The sequence below is a fragment of the Coregonus lavaretus genome (assembly GCF_964263955.1).
Source record: "Coregonus lavaretus genome assembly, chromosome: 15".
NCBI lineage: Eukaryota > Metazoa > Chordata > Actinopteri > Salmoniformes > Salmonidae > Coregonus > Coregonus lavaretus.
The window spans coordinates 26,863,205-26,882,566 of NC_140002.1; the positions used below are offsets into that span (position 1 = coordinate 26,863,205).

A 19,362-nucleotide genomic window follows, 5' to 3' on the forward strand; every position below is an offset into this window, starting at 1 on the left:
TAGACAACTATTGTGCCATGTATCATACAACGACAGCTGGCTACAAAATGTATGGCACATAGCAACGATAGAAGACTAGAGCACAGCCTGGGAGTCTGGGTACACACACACACACACACACACACACACCCCCACCCACCCACACACAGACACACACACACACACACCCACCCACCCACCCACAGACAGACACACACACACACACCCACCTAGTGGCCTGTAGCTGTAACAGTATGTGTGTGAAACAAGCCAGTAGGGACAAGGCACAAGAACAGTGATGTCAATCCCAGAAACACCCCATCTGGGCTGAGCAGAAGCACTGACTGGGGGGCTGTGAGTATGTGTGAGAGTGAGAGAGCATGGGTGCGTCAGACACCCTGGAAAACAGAGTTACTGTACTGTTGGTGCAGCCTAAACCTAACACCTGTGACTCAGTATTCTAATATCTTCTTCTTCCCCTTAACACTCACTTCCTTCCATATATCATGTAAACTACTAAACTGTACATACTTCATTTATCCTTCATGAATGGTGGTGCATGAATGAACCACTAAACATATTTTACTTCATAATGACCATTGAGAGTTGTTTCATCGAGATATTGAATCCTGAGTGTGCAGTTACAAATATAACATTTTCAGGGGTTAACTGTGGGGAAACCTTTGGATTTGATAGTTAAACACCAGAGATGGTTAATAATAGCATACAGTGTTGGGGGGAGGGAAGGGGTGTACTGGCGGGGTCAGAGGGTTTGGGGGCCTGGGCTGGTGGCAGTCAAACACAATCAAATATGATTGCTCAGTGAACCTCATCCTTTACCCCCTTATTATCCAAAACACTGCCTGTTCTAGGAACTGGAGGGGTGGACTGGAAACCAGACAAAGAAACAATCATCCACTAATCACAAGATGTGGTGGTTTGAACTCCCCCTTCCGTGTCGTTAGCCAACCCTGTCCATCCGTCCCCTCCAGCCCAAGCTGGACATTTCAAACGGTCAACCGTCGAAATAACAACCAGCTGATCTAATTTCTCTTAGGGCTGGCAAACATGACCATTACATCAGCCACAGTCCAACCAGTGGAATGAACATAATTAAAAAGGTAACTACTTGACAACAAATTATTTTGAAAAGCAGAACTCTAAAATCCCTTCGGCAACCCCTATTCTTGAGACAGCTTTAAAAAGTGGTGTGTGTTACAGAAGTGAATTGATCAAACATATGTCTGATCATTATGTGGGTATTTCATCCAAAGACAGTAGAGTAGAACTGTACATTTCCCACCCCCAGAAACATACACAGAACGCTGTAATACTGTACATTGTACACACACACTATAGGCCAATCAGAGACCTTGGTCTGCTCTGAACACACCTCTCTATGGACAGGGCCGGCTAGATAAAAAGCATAATGCATTCAACTATGTACAAAGCAACCTGTGTGAATTGACCATTAAAATGTACCAACCCTAGAATTCATATTTTTCATATGTCTGTCAGAAAGTTCAGGAAGTAAAACTCTGTTTTTTGTCTTCAGTAAATAGTTCATAGTGGGTCTGATATGACATGGTACAATACGGCTTCTCTTTTCTCCTCAGTACAACACCACACCCAGACCTCCATAGAGCAGAGAAGAGTGGGGGTCCCAGTTGGTGGTGAGTGGTGGAGGGTAGAATCAGGCAGCACAGCCACCCCACCTCTCTGGCTAGTGTCCCCCAGTCTTTCCCTCCATCTTTCTCTGTTTCTTTCCACTACACGATGGAGCCGTCCCTGTTCTGGGCGGGGATCATGACGGCGATGGCGCCCATGCGGCTGAGGTTGGGGCCGGCCATCTTGCTGGCGACGGGCGGGGGCAGGGGTGCGTGGCTGGGGGGCCTCTCGTACTCCTCCACGGAGGGGATCTTGTCGTACTGGGGCTTGAGGGCATACTCGTGCAGGTTGGAGGGGGACATAGAGCCCAGGGAGGAGCGCTGGCTGCCCACGCTGGTGAAGGAGCGGGCTGTCGACACGCGGCTCTTCGGAGGGGGGACGTCCTCTCTGAAGGGGGGGGGGAGAGAAAGTGAGATAGACATGTAAACATACAAGCTATTCCACTCCCTTTCACATTCACTTGGGATTGGATTTTCACTCAGGGGTCCAGACAGAGAGAAAGAAAGTGAAAGATAAACAATAAAGATAACAGAGAGACACACAGAAACAGACAGAGGGGAGTGGGACAGATAGAGAGGGTGAATAAGACAGAAACAGACAGAGGGGAGTGGGACAGATAGAGAGGGTGAATAAGACAAACAGACAGAGGGGAGTGGGACAGATAGAGAGGGTGAATAAGACAGAAACAGACAGAGGGGAGTGGGACAGATAGAGAGGGTGAATAAGACAGAAACAGACAGAGGGGAGTGGGACAGATAGAGAGGGTGGATAAGACAGAAACAGACAGATGGGAGTGGGACAGATAGAGAGGGTGAATAAGACAAACAGACAGAGGGGAGTGGGACAGATAGAGAGGGTGAATAAGACAGAAACAGACAGAGGGGAGTGGGACAGATAGAGAGGGTGAATAAGACAGAAACAGACAGAGGGGAGTGGGACAGATAGAGAGGGTGAATAAGACAGAAACAGACAGAGGGGAGTGGGACAGATAGAGAGGGTGAATAAGACAAACAGACAGAGGGGAGTGGGACAGATAGAGAGGGTGAATAAGACAAACAGACAGAGGGGAGTGGGACAGATAGAGAGGGTGGATAAGACAGAAACAGACAGAGGGGAGTGGGACAGATAGAGAGGGTGAATAAGACAGAAACAGACAGAGGGGAGTGGGACAGATAGAGAGGGTGAATAAGACAGAAACAGACAGAGGGGAGTGGGACAGATAGAGAGGGTGGATAAGACAGAAACAGACAGAGGGGAGTGGGACAGATAGAGAGGGTGAATAAGACAGAAACAGACAGAGGGGAGTGGGACAGATAGAGAGGGTGAATAAGACAAACAGACAGAGGGGAGTGGGACAGATAGAGAGGGTGGATAAGACAGAAACAGACAGAGGGGAGTGGGACAGATAGAGAGGGTGAATAAGACAGAAACAGACAGATGGGAGTGGGACAGATAGAGAGGGTGGATAAGACAGAAACAGACAGAGGGGAGTGGGACAGATAGAGAGGGTGAATAAGACAGAAACAGACAGAGGGGAGTGGGACAGATAGAGAGGGTGAATAAGACAGAAACAGACAGAGGGGAGTGGGACAGATAGAGAGGGTGAATAAGACAGAAACAGACAGAGGGGAGTGGGACAGATAGAGAGGGTGAATAAGACAGAAACAGACAGAGGGGAGTGGGACAGATAGAGAGGGTGAATAAGACAGAAACAGACAGAGGGGAGTGGGACAGATAGAGAGGGTGAATAAGACAAACAGACAGAGGGGAGTGGGACAGATAGAGAGGGTGAATAAGACAGAAACAGACAGAGGGGAGTGGGACAGATAGAGAGGGTGAATAAGACAGAAACAGACAGAGGGGAGTGGGACAGATAGAGAGGGTGGATAAGACAGAAACAGACAGATGGGAGTGGGACAGATAGAGAGGGTGAATAAGACAAACAGACAGAGGGGAGTGGGACAGATAGAGAGGGTGAATAAGACAGAAACAGACAGAGGGGAGTGGGACAGATAGAGAGGGTGAATAAGACAGAAACAGACAGAGGGGAGTGGGACAGATAGAGAGGGTGAATAAGACAGAAACAGACAGAGGGGAGTGGGACAGATAGAGAGGGTGAATAAGACAAACAGACAGAGGGGAGTGGGACAGATAGAGAGGGTGAATAAGACAAACAGACAGAGGGGAGTGGGACAGATAGAGAGGGTGGATAAGACAGAAACAGACAGATGGGAGTGGGACAGATAGAGAGGGTGGATAAGACAGAAACAGACAGAGGGGAGTGGGACAGATAGAGAGGGTGGATAAGACAGAAACAGACAGAGGGGAGTGGGACAGATAGAGAGGGTGAATAAGACAGAAACAGACAGAGGGGAGTGGGACAGATAGAGAGGGTGAATAAGACAGAAACAGACAGAGGGGAGTGGGACAGATAGAGAGGGTGAATAAGACAAACAGACAGAGGGGAGTGGGACAGATAGAGAGGGTGAATAAGACAGAAACAGACAGAGGGGAGTGGGACAGATAGAGAGGGTGAATAAGACAGAAACAGACAGAGGGGAGTGGGACAGATAGAGAGGGTGAATAAGACAAACAGACAGAGGGGAGTGGGACAGAGACAGAAAGAGAGAGTGAATAAGACAAACAGACAGAGTTGATGAAGGGAGTGAAAGAGACAGCGATGATAGCTAGTGGGGATGGAATGTAGTTCTAACTGTGCCAGCTCTGGTCAGCTACAGTAAGAATGAGGATTCTCAGCGGTAGTAACGGAGCAACCTTCATTCCCACCAACCCCCTTCAGCTCCCAGACCAACACAATTAAAAACTAATAACAGGCAATAATCCATTAAAGAGCTCATTCAAACTGAGCCTGAGGGGCCTGTAGCTTTGAATATGTTAGTAAATATGTGTGCATGCATGGTATGTGTGTGTGTGCACAAGTGTTTGTCTGTGTGTGCAAGCTTGCATTCCTGTCTGTATGCGTGCCTCTGTGTGTGTGTGTGTGTGTGTGTGTGTGTGTGTGTGTGTGTGTGTGTGTGTGTGTGTGTGTGTGTGTGTGTGTGTGTGTGTGTCAGGGCTGGGCACCCAGACACAGTGCTCATTGGGCTAATATTTGTTGTGCTCTACTGTGCTGCCAGGCAGACAGCCAGACAGTGTCCAGGCTGAGGCTAGCAGACCCAGAGACAGAGAGAAAGAGGGCGGGAGGGAGGCCCTGTGCTGTGTGGATGGAATGCCGTGTCCAGGGGGGCTGGGGCTGGGCAGACACTGGATCCACAGAACAAACAAAGCTCCCAAACTGATTACCAAAGCTAGAAAAAAAAAATTAAAACGCTGATGGGGCGACAACCTTTTTTCCTTGTCCTTTGCTGCGTGTGTGTGAGAGAGATGGAGACTGGGCTGGGAGTAGCTGGGGCCAGAGAACGTTGGATGGTCACTATGACACATACCTACTAGCAGTTAGTTTTCGTTGCTTTATCTCAGGCTGTAGCAGCCAAATAACCCACATACAGATAGTTAGATAATGCATACTACACTGCTATATCAGTTTGATGCAGTATGTACCAGTGCCTGTACAATGAAAGTGTGTTTGGGGGACCCTACACAGTATTGATAGTGTAATAATGCAGTGCCCTACCTGATCTCGTAGGAGATCTCCTTCTCATACTTCTTCCTGTTGCGGGCGCGGCAGCAGCAGAAGAGGATGATGGCGATGATGATGAGGGCCAGCAGAACAGCGATGATGGCTCCAGCTATGATACCAGCAGTGTTGGGGGCTGGATCACAGACAGAGAAAATCATGAAAACACTCATACTACACAATCCCACCATCTTGATTCTATACAGCCAATACAGGCCTCAGCACAAATGCCCACCTCATTAAAATAATCATCATCTTCAATTAAGACCACATAAAGGTGAATCAGGGTGTGGTGAAGGACTCACGGGGAGTGATGCCAAGCTGTAGAATACACTCCTCCATGCCCACTCGGTTCTTAGCTGTGCAGCGGTAGGTTCCCGAGGAGCTGGTGGACGCGTTCCTTACGTTCATGGTGCCTCCCACAGGGTCTACAGACAGAGATTACAGCGGCACGTTCAGGAGACCCTTCTGTCCATTTGGCAGTGAATAACCATTCTGTTTGAAAGCATCTGCTCCATCTGGGGATGGTGAAACCTGGCTTGTGTAACCACATTGCGTTTTGTGAAAATCTTCGGTGTGTGTATTACCTAGCACGGCGGAGGCAGGCAGCAGTTTGTTGTCGCTGGTCTTCTCCCAGGTGTACTGCAGGGGGTTGGTACCTTCACTGGACATACACCTCAGGACCACGTCCTTACCCTCCTGGGTGGGGCCCTCGGCATAGCATCTGGGCTTGGACGGCCTCACTAACAGGAGAGGGAGAATAAGCTATTAGAGATGGCAGACATGGCGGAAAAGAGAAATTAGCTTGAAGCTACACAAACCCTTCCTGATTTTCTACTGCACACCCCCCTGGGCAGGTTGCCACGCTTTGTGTGTGTGTGTGTGTGTGTGTCTCATAGCAGCAGTAATCAGCGTAATGAGAGCAGTAATCACGGTCATTGATACAGCTGCTGTCATTACAGGTGCTGTCACTCAAGATAATTAAGATCAGAGCGTGACACACACGGTGGGGTTGGGGCCTCTGTGAAAGCCAAGCGTACAGTCTCCTCCATCTGTTGACAGGAGACGAGATGAGAATTCAAAAGCAAAGAAAGCTCCAAATTAAAAGCAGGCCAGATCCAGTGCAAGGCAAAGATGAACAGACCAACTGAACTTGCTGTCTGTCTGCTGGAGCGGTGGGAGTGGAGGAGTGGAGGTGGGGTGAGGTAGGGGGTACTATGCTAGGGGTGTGAGGTGGAGGGGCATTTAGAAAGCTTGATTGGCTGTGTGTGTGTGTATTCATGTGTGTATGTGCGACTGTCTCTTTCTCTCTCTCTGTGTGTCTCTCAGATAGAGCGTTGTGCTGGAGCACTGACATCATGGTTTGGTAACAACAAAGCCCAGGGAGAGGGAGGACAGAACCATGTGGATTAACACCAGACAGCCCTGTCCTGTAGGATCCTACAGCACAGAGCAGCACCCTGCCCATCTAATCTAATAGGCAGGGGTCAGGGCAGACAGAACGAGAGTGGGGAGGAGTGAGAGAACAGAGCTGATGGACGGTTGGAGGGATGACAGGGGCCAAGGCTGCTCGCTCTCCTGACTCGGCGGTCGGCTGTCCACATGCACTGTGTGTGTGTGTCTTACAATGTAATACAGCAATGACATTTTGAATTCACATTAAAGCTCAAAGTCAGCTTGACATCATGGCCTCAACATGTAGATTTTCCTGTTGAAAATGGGTAGAAGCTTCATCGGAGCCGATTTATATGTGTGATATGAGCGAGAGATGAGGTCAAAGGAAGAAGAAAGAATGGTCTTAGAGATACTGTAGAGACCAGAGGGAGACAGTGATTGGTTGAGGTGGACTATATGGATGTGGTGTAATATGAAGGGCTAAAGATAAGGTGATTTATTGCTGTACTGGGCTACATTGAGGTACAGATAGGGTACAGTAGAGTATATATGGATAAAGTGAGCGTGATACATTGTGGTAGACCACAGAGACGTGGTTACAAAAACCATGAGGGATCAGTTTGGACTGAGGCCAGGGAGACTGAGAAAGATTGGCTGTTAAAGGCTGTAGTGAGGTCTAGGCAGTGCTGATTGGTTGTTTGGGATTCAGATCAGGGAACTTGAGAGAAAGTGATTGGCTGTTAAAGAATGTAGTGACCTATGGGTAGAGAGACAGTGATAGGTTGGTTGGGACTGAGGCCAAGGTGACAGAGTGAAAGTGATTGGCTGTTGAAGGTTGATGTGAGGTCTAGGCAGAGATGGTGAATGGTTTTGAGGGTTGCCGATGTGCCTGTCCAGTGTGCTGTACTGACTGCAGGTGTGCGCTCTCCTCCTGTTAACTTCACTGTCCATCTTTATACTGGGAGAGACAACACACACACAGCTCACAACGTTACCTGCACTCAGGGAAGATGCCTCTGTGTGTGTGTTAGTGCTGAGCGATTAACCTACATTTCTGTTACGTTGGTTTTATTATTTGAATTCCATTTAGTTCGTTTTTTTTCTGTGAGCTCAATGCGCAGTTTTTCTAGAGAGAAATCAGATCAAGCCTGTGCGATGTAGTAGGGAGTTAGTTTCCAACAGGCCAATATTCTACATAGTTTAGCGCAGAAAACGTGGTAATTAACTAATGACCATAATCCATTGCCGCCTATTTGTCTGGTCGGGGTGGGGAAGACACTGAGAGGGAGAAATTAGAGAAGAACGCGCGAGGTCTCTCTATATGAAAATACATGATCTAAATTGATAGCTGGTATTCAGCAGTCATAAAAGTATGCCTTATTTACTTTGAAGAACTACTAAAATAGGGATTTTGTCAAGACAGCATAGGCAGCAGCTCTATAGAGATGAGATGAAGACTTGGAATGAAATAATAAAGTTTAAGGTCTGCATCAGTGGTCTAAGGCACTGCATCTCAGTGCTTGAGGCGTCACTACAGACCCCCTGGTTCGATTCCAGGCTGTAATCGCTCAGCACTAGTGTGACTGTGTGCATCTGAGAGTGCGTGACTGTGTGCCATCTGAGAGACCATGTCTGTATGTGTATGTCTGCCAATGTTCTCGGGAGTATTTACATTGTGACCGGAAGGGAATTCATTTGGACAAATTTCATATTCACAAATGTATATTTACAAACAAACTCTACCAACAAAAAAGCTGATAAAATTATCAAATGTGTGTATATCCCTTAAGATCCTAGTGTAATGTGTTATTGTACCCCCTTGGTCAACTGTCCTTTGTACATTTACATTTTAGTCATTTAGCAGACGCTCTTATCCAGAGCGACTTACAGTTAGTGAGTGCATACATTTTTCATACTGCCCCCCCGTGGGAATCGAACCCACAAACCCTGGTGTTGCAAGCGCCATGCTCTACCAACTGAGCCCTATATACTCTTTATGAATACTTGTGTTCCCCATTTAACTTTGTATTGATTTATTATTGTTAATAAAAAAAGAGCGACCTGAAGGTATAATGGGGAGCAGGCAAGAGGTCTTCATGTCTCCTTGTCACACTGCTGCCCTCTAGAACAGGAATAGCTCTGCCCCAGGGGTCAATGGCTTTAGGCCTGTCAGACCCTCTACCGGGCAGCAGCACTAAGCAAGTATAGACAGACACTACATCACCAGCTCTGTAGCCAACTCAGGAGAAATGCCTCTGCATGGTATTTGCTCTAGTCAGCTCAAGCCAATCTCTCCTCGGTTGGCTCAGGTAATCATTGGACATTACTGAATCAATTTAGCTTCCTTCCTGTAGACCTGAGAGAGCGGCTTCGAGCCAGGCTTACTGGTGTAAACGAATGACTAGAAACCAGTTTGTTTTGGAGCCAACTTGTTTTGAAGCCAGTTAAATATAACACCAACGAATTGTGTCACAACACCAGTTTCTCAATAGAGAGATGTTGTTAACCAGGAAAACAATTGTGTCCTAATCATACTTTATCCAGGCACAGGCAGTGTTTATGATAAAATGTGCAGGGCCTTAGCAATAGTTCCTATGTTGTTTGACCACATCAGTACTGCTGATGTGTCAACTTTACTCTGCTTTCATACATTATGTAAATATGCTGAATGGTTGAGTGACTGGGGGAGTTTCAGAGTAAAGTTGACACATCGAACAGCCATACACTTGACTGGCTACCCAGACTCCTTGCTTCGGCCAAACACTACGCCACACCCACGGACGTTAGTTTCTTCTCCGCAATGAGTCTGGATCTGATTACCTCATTGATACAGTTCTAGAATGCAAACAAATTCTAACGGTTCTGATTGGTCCCAGATACCGATGGGATGGGCCAATTCGTCATTTGCTTTGATACTCTGATTGGTTAGAGATGATCCAATCGCTGATGACTTTGTTTTGTACATGCCCCTCGTTGTGACGTCACCACAAACAACGTCAGTCTCAGACTGAAGTACACTATATATACACAAAGGTATGTGGACACCCCTTGACATTAGTGGATTCGGCTATTTCAGCCACACCCATTGCTGACAGGTGTATAAAATCGAACACACAGCCATGCAATCTCCATTGACAAACATTGGCAGTGGAATGGCCCATACTGAAGAGCTCAGTGACTTTCAATGTGGCACCGTCATTGGATGCCACCTTTCACATTTCTGCCCTGCTAGAGCTTCCCTGGTCAACTGTAAGTGCTGTTATTGTGAAGTGGAAACGTCTAGAAGCAACAACGGCTCAGCTGCGAAGTGACAAATCACGCTTCACCATCTGGCAGTCCGACGGACAAATCTGGGTTTGGCAGATGCCAGGAGAACGCTACCTGCCCGAATGCATAGTGCCAACTGTAAAGATTGGTGGAGGAGGAATAATGGTCTGGGGCTGTTTTTCATGGTTCGGGCTAGGCCCCTTACTTCCAGTGAAGGGAAATCTTAACGCTACAACATACAATGACATTCTACAAGATTCTGTGCTTCCAACTTTGTGGCAACAGTTTGGGAAAGGCCCTATCCTGTTTCAGCATGACAATGCCCCCGTGCACAAAGCGAGGTCCATACAGAAATGATTTGTCGAGATCGGTGTAGAAGAACTTGACTGGCCTGCACAGAGCCCTGACCTCAACCCATTACTGCGGGGACTTGCTTCCATTCAGCCACGAGCATTAGTGAGGTCGGGCACTGATGTTGGGCGATTAGGCCTGGCTCGCAGTCACCTTTGGGATGAATTGGAACGCCGACTGCGAGCCAGGCCTAATCGCCCAACATCAGTGCCCGACCTCACTAATGCTCGTGGCTGAATGGAAGCAAGTCCCCGCAGTAATGTTCCAACATCTAGTGGAAAGCCTTCCCAGAAGAGTGTAGGCTGTTATAGCAGCAAAGGGGGGACCAACTCCATATTAATGCCCATGATTTTGGAATGAGATGTTCGACTAGCAGGTGTCCACATACTTTTGGTAATGTAGTGTATGTATGTATGGTTTCCATACGTTTGATACCGTTCCATTAATCAAATTCCAGCCATTACAATGAACCCGTCCTCCTATAGCTCCTCCCACCAGCCTCCACTGCACCACACCATTCTAGAGGAGGGCATTACATGAACAATTATCTAGTTAGCCACATGTACCCTTTAAAGGGCATTGTGTTTGGAGTTTTTACTCAGAAGATAGATAAAGAGTAGTGGCTTTTTAAGATGTCACCAGTGGTGTCTCACTCACCCATGACGGTCAGCAGCATCTTCCTGCTGCGGATGCCCGGGGCCTTCTTCACCTTGCACTGGTAGGTCCCAGTGTCACTAGACTTTAGACCCGTTAGGTTGATGGAGGCGTCGCCATTCTTAGGGTCGGCTGAGTTGAAGTGGGCCCGCCCCTTCACTGCAGGGTAGTAGTCCTCATAGGCCCTGTCCCCAGAGTACAGGATCACCTGAAGGTGGAGGGAGGGAGGGAGGGAGGGAGGGGGAGAGAGGGAGGGAGGGGGAGGGAGGGAGGGAGGGAGGGGGAGGGAGAGGGAGGGGGAGAGGGAGGGAGGGAGGGAGGGGGGGGAGGGAGGGAGGGAGGGAGGGGGAGAGAGCGAGAGAGAAAGAAATCAAGGGAGAGAAAGATAATTAGTGAGACAGCTACATGTACAAGAGTTACAACTTTTCAGAATATCAAGCCTGGAGAAATAATCCAAGCTGTTATTGAGAGGGAGTGCAAACGGAGACCCTGTCTTTGTTCACTAAAACAACCGAGACTGAGGGAGAGTGAGTCAGTTTGTCATATTGTTATCTCCCTAACGACCTTCAGTGCCTGGCTCTGGCTTGTTTTTGCCCTTTCCTTTCCATGCTGCTGCTGAGCTGAGGTATGGCATGGAACAAACAGCCCTACTGTGGAGTCAAATCAACACCTGCTGTGTCAACACAGACCGAGAGAGAGCTATGCCCTGGGCTCAGCAACAGCCCCCAGCACTACCTTCCTCCACCTCCCCTGTATCTTCCCCTTCCCTCAAACACAGAGCACATAGGAGAAGCCAGGAGATGGAGTCAAGGTGGAGCCAACGGACAACTAGCCACACAGGAGAAGCACAGAGGCAGAGAAAACAAGGAGAAAAGGGAGGGCCAAACTAAAAATGAAAGGATTCCAGAGACAGGAGCTCATGGTGTGTGCATGATCCCATCATACACACGTACTGACAACCCAGCCTGGAGAGGAGAGGAAAACAAAGAGAGAGAGAGACAAGAAGAACAGAGAACCAGAGGGACAGTGGGCTGGGAGGGAACGAGAGAAGAGAAGAACAGAGAACCAGAGGGACTGTGGGCTGGGAGGGAGGGAGCGAGAGAAGAGAAGAACAGAGAACCAGAGGGACTGTGGGCTGGGAGGGAGGGAGCGAGAGAAGAGAAGAACAGAGAACCAGAGGGACAGTGGGCTGGGAGGGAGCGAGAGAAGAGAAGAACAGAGAACCAGAGGGACTGTGGGCTGGGAGGGAGGGAGCGAGAGAAGAGAAGAACAGAGAACCAGAGGGACGGTGGACTGCGAGTTGTCTAGCAGCTCGGCTGGGGATCCTTGTTGTTGAGCCCATGGCTGCCAAGCCAAGGCTGTGTAGCTAGGATACATCTTGTACATACTGTATTAGCCACGTAACCCGTAATGCATTTCAACTGGATCCCAGGAGACACACAAGCCCTCAAACTAACACTGGGATTAGAGCATTGGCAGTAAAAACAACCAGATGAAAGAAGGTGGAGGAAATTAAATTGCAGAGGCACTGAGGTAGAGACAGGCAACAAGCACTCACTCTCACACTGACACACACACTGCATGTAGGTCTGGGCAATATATCGAATTTATTAGATTAATTACAATTTATGTTTTAGTACAATGTTCCAAATGACTATCGAAAGAAAATGCGTTTTTGTTTTGTTTTTATCATTCTGTCTTTTTGGTCTCTTCTCCTTCTCTCCTTCTGTGCTGTGTGCTCCTTCCCACTCACACAGACACCAAGCCCCTCACCTTCCCACTCACACAGGCACCAAGCCCCTCACCCTACCACTCACACAGACACCAAGCCCCTCACCCTACCACTCACACAGACACCAAGCCCCTCACCCTACCACTCACACAGACACCAAGCCCCTCACCCTATCACTCACACAGACACCAAGCCCCTCACCCTACCACTCACACAGACACCAAGCCCCTCACCCTACCACTCACACAGACACCAAGCCCCTCACCCTACCACTCACACAGACACCAAGTCCCTCACCCTATCACTCACACAGACACCAAGCCCCTCACCCTACCACTCACACAGACACCAAGCCCCTCACCCTACCACTCACACAGACACCAAGCCCATTACCCTACCACTCACACAGACACCAAGCCCCTCACCCTACCACTCACACAGACACCAAGCCCCTCACCCTACCACTCACACAGACACCAAGCCCCTCACCCTACCACTCACACAGACACCAAGCCCCTCACCCTACCACTCACACAGACACCAAGCCCCTCACCCTACCACTCACACAGACACCAAGCCCCTCACCCTACCACTCACACAGACACCAAGCCCCTCACCCTACCACTCACACAGACACCAAGCCCCTCACACAGACACCAAGCCCCTCACCCTACCACTCACACAGACACCAAGCCCCTCACCCTACCACTCACACAGACACCAAGCCCCTCACCCTACCACTCACACAGACACCAAGCCCCTCACCCTACCACTCACACAGACACCAAGCCCCTCACCCTACCACTCACACAGACACCAAGCCCCTCACCCTACCACTCACACAGACACCAAGCCCCTCACCCTACCACTCACACAGACACCAAGCCCCTCACCCTATCACTCACAACAACAAAGACGAAAGATCACTTCTTCCTCTTTGACAAGCAGTTTAAACTCTCCATTTGCATTTGAGGTTTGGTCCAATAGAAATCGGTCATATGGACACCGAAACGCTTAGAGACATAGACGAGAACTTTACATTTCTAACGATACCGTTTTTATGTCTCATCTCCCAACAGAGCAGACCCGACTAAAACGAGAGTAGGGTAATTTGGAGGAAAACGTCTATTTACGGACAGATAAAAGATTTAGATATGTGCATACTGGCTATCCTTAGGTAAACTCATTTTAAAAGAGAAATAAGAGGGCAGAATATTTTGTTGTTGTTATTCAATAAGAACAGAAACTTTAGTACTGGGGTGTTTTGCCCCACTATCGGCAAAACACCCTCCTCTATGGGGCAAAATGCCCCCTGAAGATTAGTGTGTTAAAACCCATTTTATGCGTGCTATTTTGGCATTTTATTGTAACTGACTTTTAAAAGCTAAAGTCTAGGTATCTTATTTTAATAAATGAAATATCGGAATAAAATGACATTGCACATCTCACTATTAGTGCTGAGCGATTTACAGAAATGTGTTATTTTCTGACGTCGGTTCAATTATTTGAATTCCATTTTGGGGTTTTCTGTGAGCTCGATGTGCAGTTTCTGTCAAGATCAGATGAAGCCTGAACATTGCGATGTAGTAGGGAGTTGTAGTTTCCTACAGGCCAATATTCTACATAGTTTAGCGCAGAAAACGTGGTAATTAACAACAATGACCATAATCCATTGTGCGCCCACTTAAACTTGTCCGTTCTGTGCGGAGCAGACAAGGAGACTGAGAGAAGAGAAGCTGCAATCGAGGATGATAGAAAGCAGTTGCTTCGCGAGCCTGAAAATACATGATCTAAGTGATTGACAGTTGGTATTCAGCAGTCATAAAAGTATGCCTTATTTACTTTGAAGAACTACTAAAATAGTGATTTTGTCAGACAGCATAGGCAGCAGATCTATAGAAATGAGATGACTTGGAATGAAATAATAAAGTCATCAAATAAAATAATTGTATTAAGTAAAGTGAATAAATGATGGTTAATAAGTGATAAGCAGTAATGGGCAGTCACTACCATCATGGGACTTGATTAATTGTGTTACAGCATTCAACCCACATAATACATAGTTCATTTAGCGTCTAAAAAAATAATTGAAACAGAAATCTGTGATTTAAAAAAATATAATCGAACTGAAACGACAGAGAGAAAAAAACACTAATCGCTCAGCACTACTCACTATTAATATCCTCACTATAAAAGCAGGTTTTTATTTTCATCCTTCATGTCCAAATCATCCTAAAGCATCTGAAAATGTATTGTGTAACTCAAAGATGTTACTTAAAGATGATTTGGACATGATTTGGAAAATGCTAATATAGGTACCATTGACTTGCATTGATTGCCCTGGGGGCATTTTGCCCCAATCATACTCACTTAAAAATTGTACTACTTTTTTTTTTTAAATGCTCTTACCATTTATCTTTAGGGTCCCCTACTGGTATACATAAAACTGTTTATAGATTTAACTTCATTAGATTTTCTAAAATGACAAAATATTAGATCAATGTACCTCAAAATCATTTTGTTGGAGTGACTTAAAAGGTTGCGAAGAGACAGATTACAGTACATTTTTTGTTGAGCAAGACTACTGGCATCCAGGGAAAGTGTTGAAAATAAATTGTTACAAACAGGTTTCTGTGAGAATTAAAGGAGGGGGGCCTACCGCTAGCAGCATTTTAGCCATAAACTTATGTGCTAGCGGTCCAGTCTCTGTTTTATAAATGTGCAATGAGCATAAAAATACGCATTTATAATTTTACATTAGATTATTCCTGACTGTTTGAAATGCAGTTTATTGACCTAAGCGTATTTACAGAAAACATTAAAAATCAAGATATCGTGAATCGCCCATAAGTTTGAAAAATAATTGAGATATGATTTTTAGACCATATCGGCCAGTCCTAACTGCATGTAAGAATGTGGCTCAATAAAACAAATCCTATAAAAACTCCAAGAGGGCCTACATGCTGGAAATCAAAGGGCAGACAAGTGAAGCTGAAAACAAGTTCTGATTCAGAACAGGTAGACCAGTATTACAGCATCCATCTGGTGAGGTCAGACTGAAAGTCTCTGTGGACAACTTTCTTTTGCACTTGTAATGGACCTCTATGATAATTCTAATAGTATATTTTATTAGTTAGGGCGGCACCTTTCTGGACACTTAAAAAAAAGAAAAGAAAAGTGCAGAAGTGAAAATACCTCTATTATACTGGCAACAGCTGTAGCAGCAGCAGGAGTAAGACAAATGTTAGGTTATTTACATGGGGGCATTTAAAGATGACGTCATCATCATGTGTGAGGGGAGGGGCTAATTTGAGGCATAACAGGGAGTGGCGTCACCTGTGAACATTCAATGTCCCTGTTGGTCTTACTCCGGCAACAGTGTTGTTGTGTCTTTGGTAAAGCCAGGCTTTTCTCCTGAATCAGCCATGCCTCTGTAGTCAGTTTCAGAAAAGTACCTTGACTCCAAATGTATTCTCAAGGTTAAACCTGAACCACTACACTTCTGTGTTGGATTTTCATTAGTAAACAAAGCTCTAGTGCTTTCTTCAAGGACACAAACGTTTTTATCAGCCCACCGGGAATTTGAAGCAGCTAGATACCGTTCCATTCTCAAGACTATAGCACTACAGGCAACTACCATTCATGCATTTTTATCATGATTGTAGTCACCCTGCTTCCAGCCTATCTATAGTGTATCCCTGTGATGCGAGCCAAACGCTAAGGAACTATTACAGTAGGCACGTAAGAAGTGCATTAGATATGCTTCACTGGCTCGCTAAAGCCTGATCTGTAGGGCTATGCCAAACGAACAGACCACGATTACCAAATCTCTAAATAGAGTATCTGATGTAAGCAGTGCATAGTTTTTTGCTACTTTATTAATACAAAAATGTCAGTTTGACTGTGCAGTAAAGATACTAATAGTAGTCTCTGGATAAGAGCGTCTGCTAAATGACGTAAATGTAAATGTAAATGTAGTCTGTCATAGGGGGCAGTCTGTTGAGGAAACATCCAATGAGGACTCACGTTATTAGAGGTATGTCTGTCCTGATACTGTCAGTCATCCTTATAGTATCACTATGGTAACAGAGAGTATAACCATCTCTATGTGAAGGGTCTCAGATGGTCGGGTCGTCCTGCTCCTGGTCATCCTAAGCCCTCTCACCTGGGACTCCATATCAGTTATGAACCTCTAGAGCTCTCTGGGGAACAGTTCAGTACCCCCCTCCTCCTTCCCTCTTCTCCAGTCTTCCTTTTCACACTCCTCTCCCATATCACCATCTCATCCACTCCCTCTCCTCCTTCCCCTTCTCTCCCTTCGTCAGCTATCCCATCCTCTTCTCCCTCCTCCCTCTCCTCCCCTCCTAGAAGAGTAGATCAGTACTACACGTCCAGTAGTCCAGCCTGCCAGTACAGCGTAGCCCCAGCCCTGGTCTGCCAGCACGAATCCTACTGGGCACTGTCACATACACTAAGCCAGCCCTGCAGCCAGTGGACTTATTAACAGGCCACTAATTGCTGATAATACACATCATCACCCCATCAGGGCACAAGGAGGCTGTGTGTGTGAGTGTGTGTGTGTATATGCACCGCGTGCCCCTGATTGGTCAATTAATATCTACCCGCTCAGAGGAAGATAGAAACTTGGTCGTTGTGAATTAAGGAATGGTCTGGTGAGATTATTGTGGCCCATGTTAACGAGTGGTGGGAGACCACAACATGATGTCTACAGCTGAATGTAGCCTAGCTAGAGAGGAGGGAGACCACAACATGATGTCTACAGCTGAATGTAGCCTAGCTAGAGAGGAGGGAGACCACAACATGATGTCTACAGCTGAATGTAGCCTAGCTAGAGAGGAGGGAGACCACAACATGATGTCTACAGCTGAATGTAGCCTAGCTAGAGAGGAGGGAGACCACAACATGATGTCTACAGCTGAAAGTAGCCTAGCTAGAGAGGAGGAGGGAGACCACAATGAGAAAACCACCCACACAGGATTCTAAAGTTACATGTATATCCTCATGGGCACGCCAAACATGGCAGTACAATGATTGCTCTAAAATAATAACCGTTTCTATTTTTCATATACACCCGCCACTTCCACCCCCACCAATTAATAATTGGTGGTTCCCATTCGAAATAAAATGAAGTAGGTCAAAAACAAAATAGGGCTCTCCTGAGGCACTGCTCACCAGTTTAGAATAGACAATAGAGGGATAGGCGAGAGCAGGGCAGGGGCTGGATGGAATGAAGTGGGAGGCAGGGATGGAGGGAGAGAGGAATGGGGAGAGGGACAGCTAAGGAAGGGCTCCTACTGACCCACTTCTAGCCCTGGCCAAAAACTCAGGCCCTGGGGGACAAAGAGAGAGAGAGGGATGCAGAGGCATCACTAGCAGAGGAGGGAATGGAGAGGCACAGGAGAGACTGTATCCATCTCTAGGCTTGAGTGAGGCTGTCTATCCATCTCTAGACTTCTAGCTACATGCCCTCTGGTAGTGCATGGGCTATGTGGATCTATTTATCCTCAGCAGCGTTGTGCACCCCATACCTCCAGGCTATAGAGGGCTGACATGGCCTGTACACAGGGATCTGCTGGGTTCCCACAGCATTGCTGGAAGGTGGCATTCCACTCAATAGAGGTACCATGCAGAGAGCAGGTGGTTGAGGTCACGAGAGCCAACTAACTCACCCACACACTCCTTCTCACACACTAATGTGTGTGGACAGTGCACGCTTGCACGCACAATGAAAGAGCAACTGAAAGAGCTCGATGCCACACACAATCAAACCCATGTGGGATATGTTATAGAGCTTTAAAAACATGTAACAAGTAAAACATTAACTGCTATTTTTATAGTCATGTTTGGGGGTTGTGTGGGAGAGAACTGCTTAACAAAAGGGGAAAAAACCTGATTTCTCGTTTTACTTCTCAAATGGCAGGTACTGTATCAAAGCAGACACAGAGCCATAGCACCATGCTTAAAGGTCTATCTTTGGCTCTGGTTAACCAGAGTTCAGGTTGCTGCTTGTGACGTAACACTAAGACTGGCATAACATTTATGTTGTACCATTGGATAACATTGACTAGTTCTGACAGAACATTCTGACATACCAGAGCAGGAATAACCCAAAACACTTTTTCATGGATGAAAAAAACCCATACAACACACACACACACACACACACACACACACACAAAAACCACTTGGAGGGACCACATTAAAAACACACACACACCACTTTATCCTCTTTCTGGTTGTCGGAGGCCAGCAGGCTCCATTCAATGTCCAGGGGGCCAGAGTCCTCGGGGGCCAGAGAGAACTGGCAGTCCAGCTTGACGCTCTCACTGCTGGCCTTCTCTATGGACGTGGGCCCCTGGGATGTGATCTCCAGGCCATGGGCTACACCTGGACACAGAGGGAGGAGAGAGAGAGATGAAGTCCATTAGTCAAATAGTGCACACTGATTGCATAGCATTCCCTTCATGAGCACCTAGGGGCTACTCATAGAATTAGAATGGCAAATTCTATGATGTTACTTCTAAAAATGTATCAGGATTTCATCTGACAGTGCCTCTGTGTTCACACTGGTATGTTAGCAGTTGGAGATTTCAGTTAAGGTTTTAAACAGTGTTTTGGTTAAATTGGAATATGGAGGCAGCATTTCAATCTTCGAAAT

At 46.8% G+C, this 19,362-nt stretch overlaps 1 protein-coding gene across 1 annotated transcript in view; it reads right to left on the bottom strand.

Annotated features, from left to right (window-relative positions):
- Positions 1–204: 204 nt before the first annotated feature.
- The window catches only part of LOC311141996 (coxsackievirus and adenovirus receptor homolog), a 72,934-nt gene continuing 53,776 nt past the window's right edge, over positions 205–19,362 (bottom strand). Inside the window, exons 2-7 of the mRNA XM_084177542.1 lie at positions 18,922–19,091; positions 10,955–11,159; positions 5,872–6,027; positions 5,590–5,712; positions 5,282–5,420; positions 205–2,034 (exon numbers count right to left, since the gene is read on the bottom strand). Coding sequence (XP_084033668.1) covers positions 1,749–2,034; positions 5,282–5,420; positions 5,590–5,712; positions 5,872–6,027; positions 10,955–11,159; positions 18,922–19,091 — 1,079 coding nt within the window. The 3' untranslated portion in view covers positions 205–1,748. The remainder of the gene's footprint in view (positions 2,035–5,281; positions 5,421–5,589; positions 5,713–5,871; positions 6,028–10,954; positions 11,160–18,921; positions 19,092–19,362) is intronic.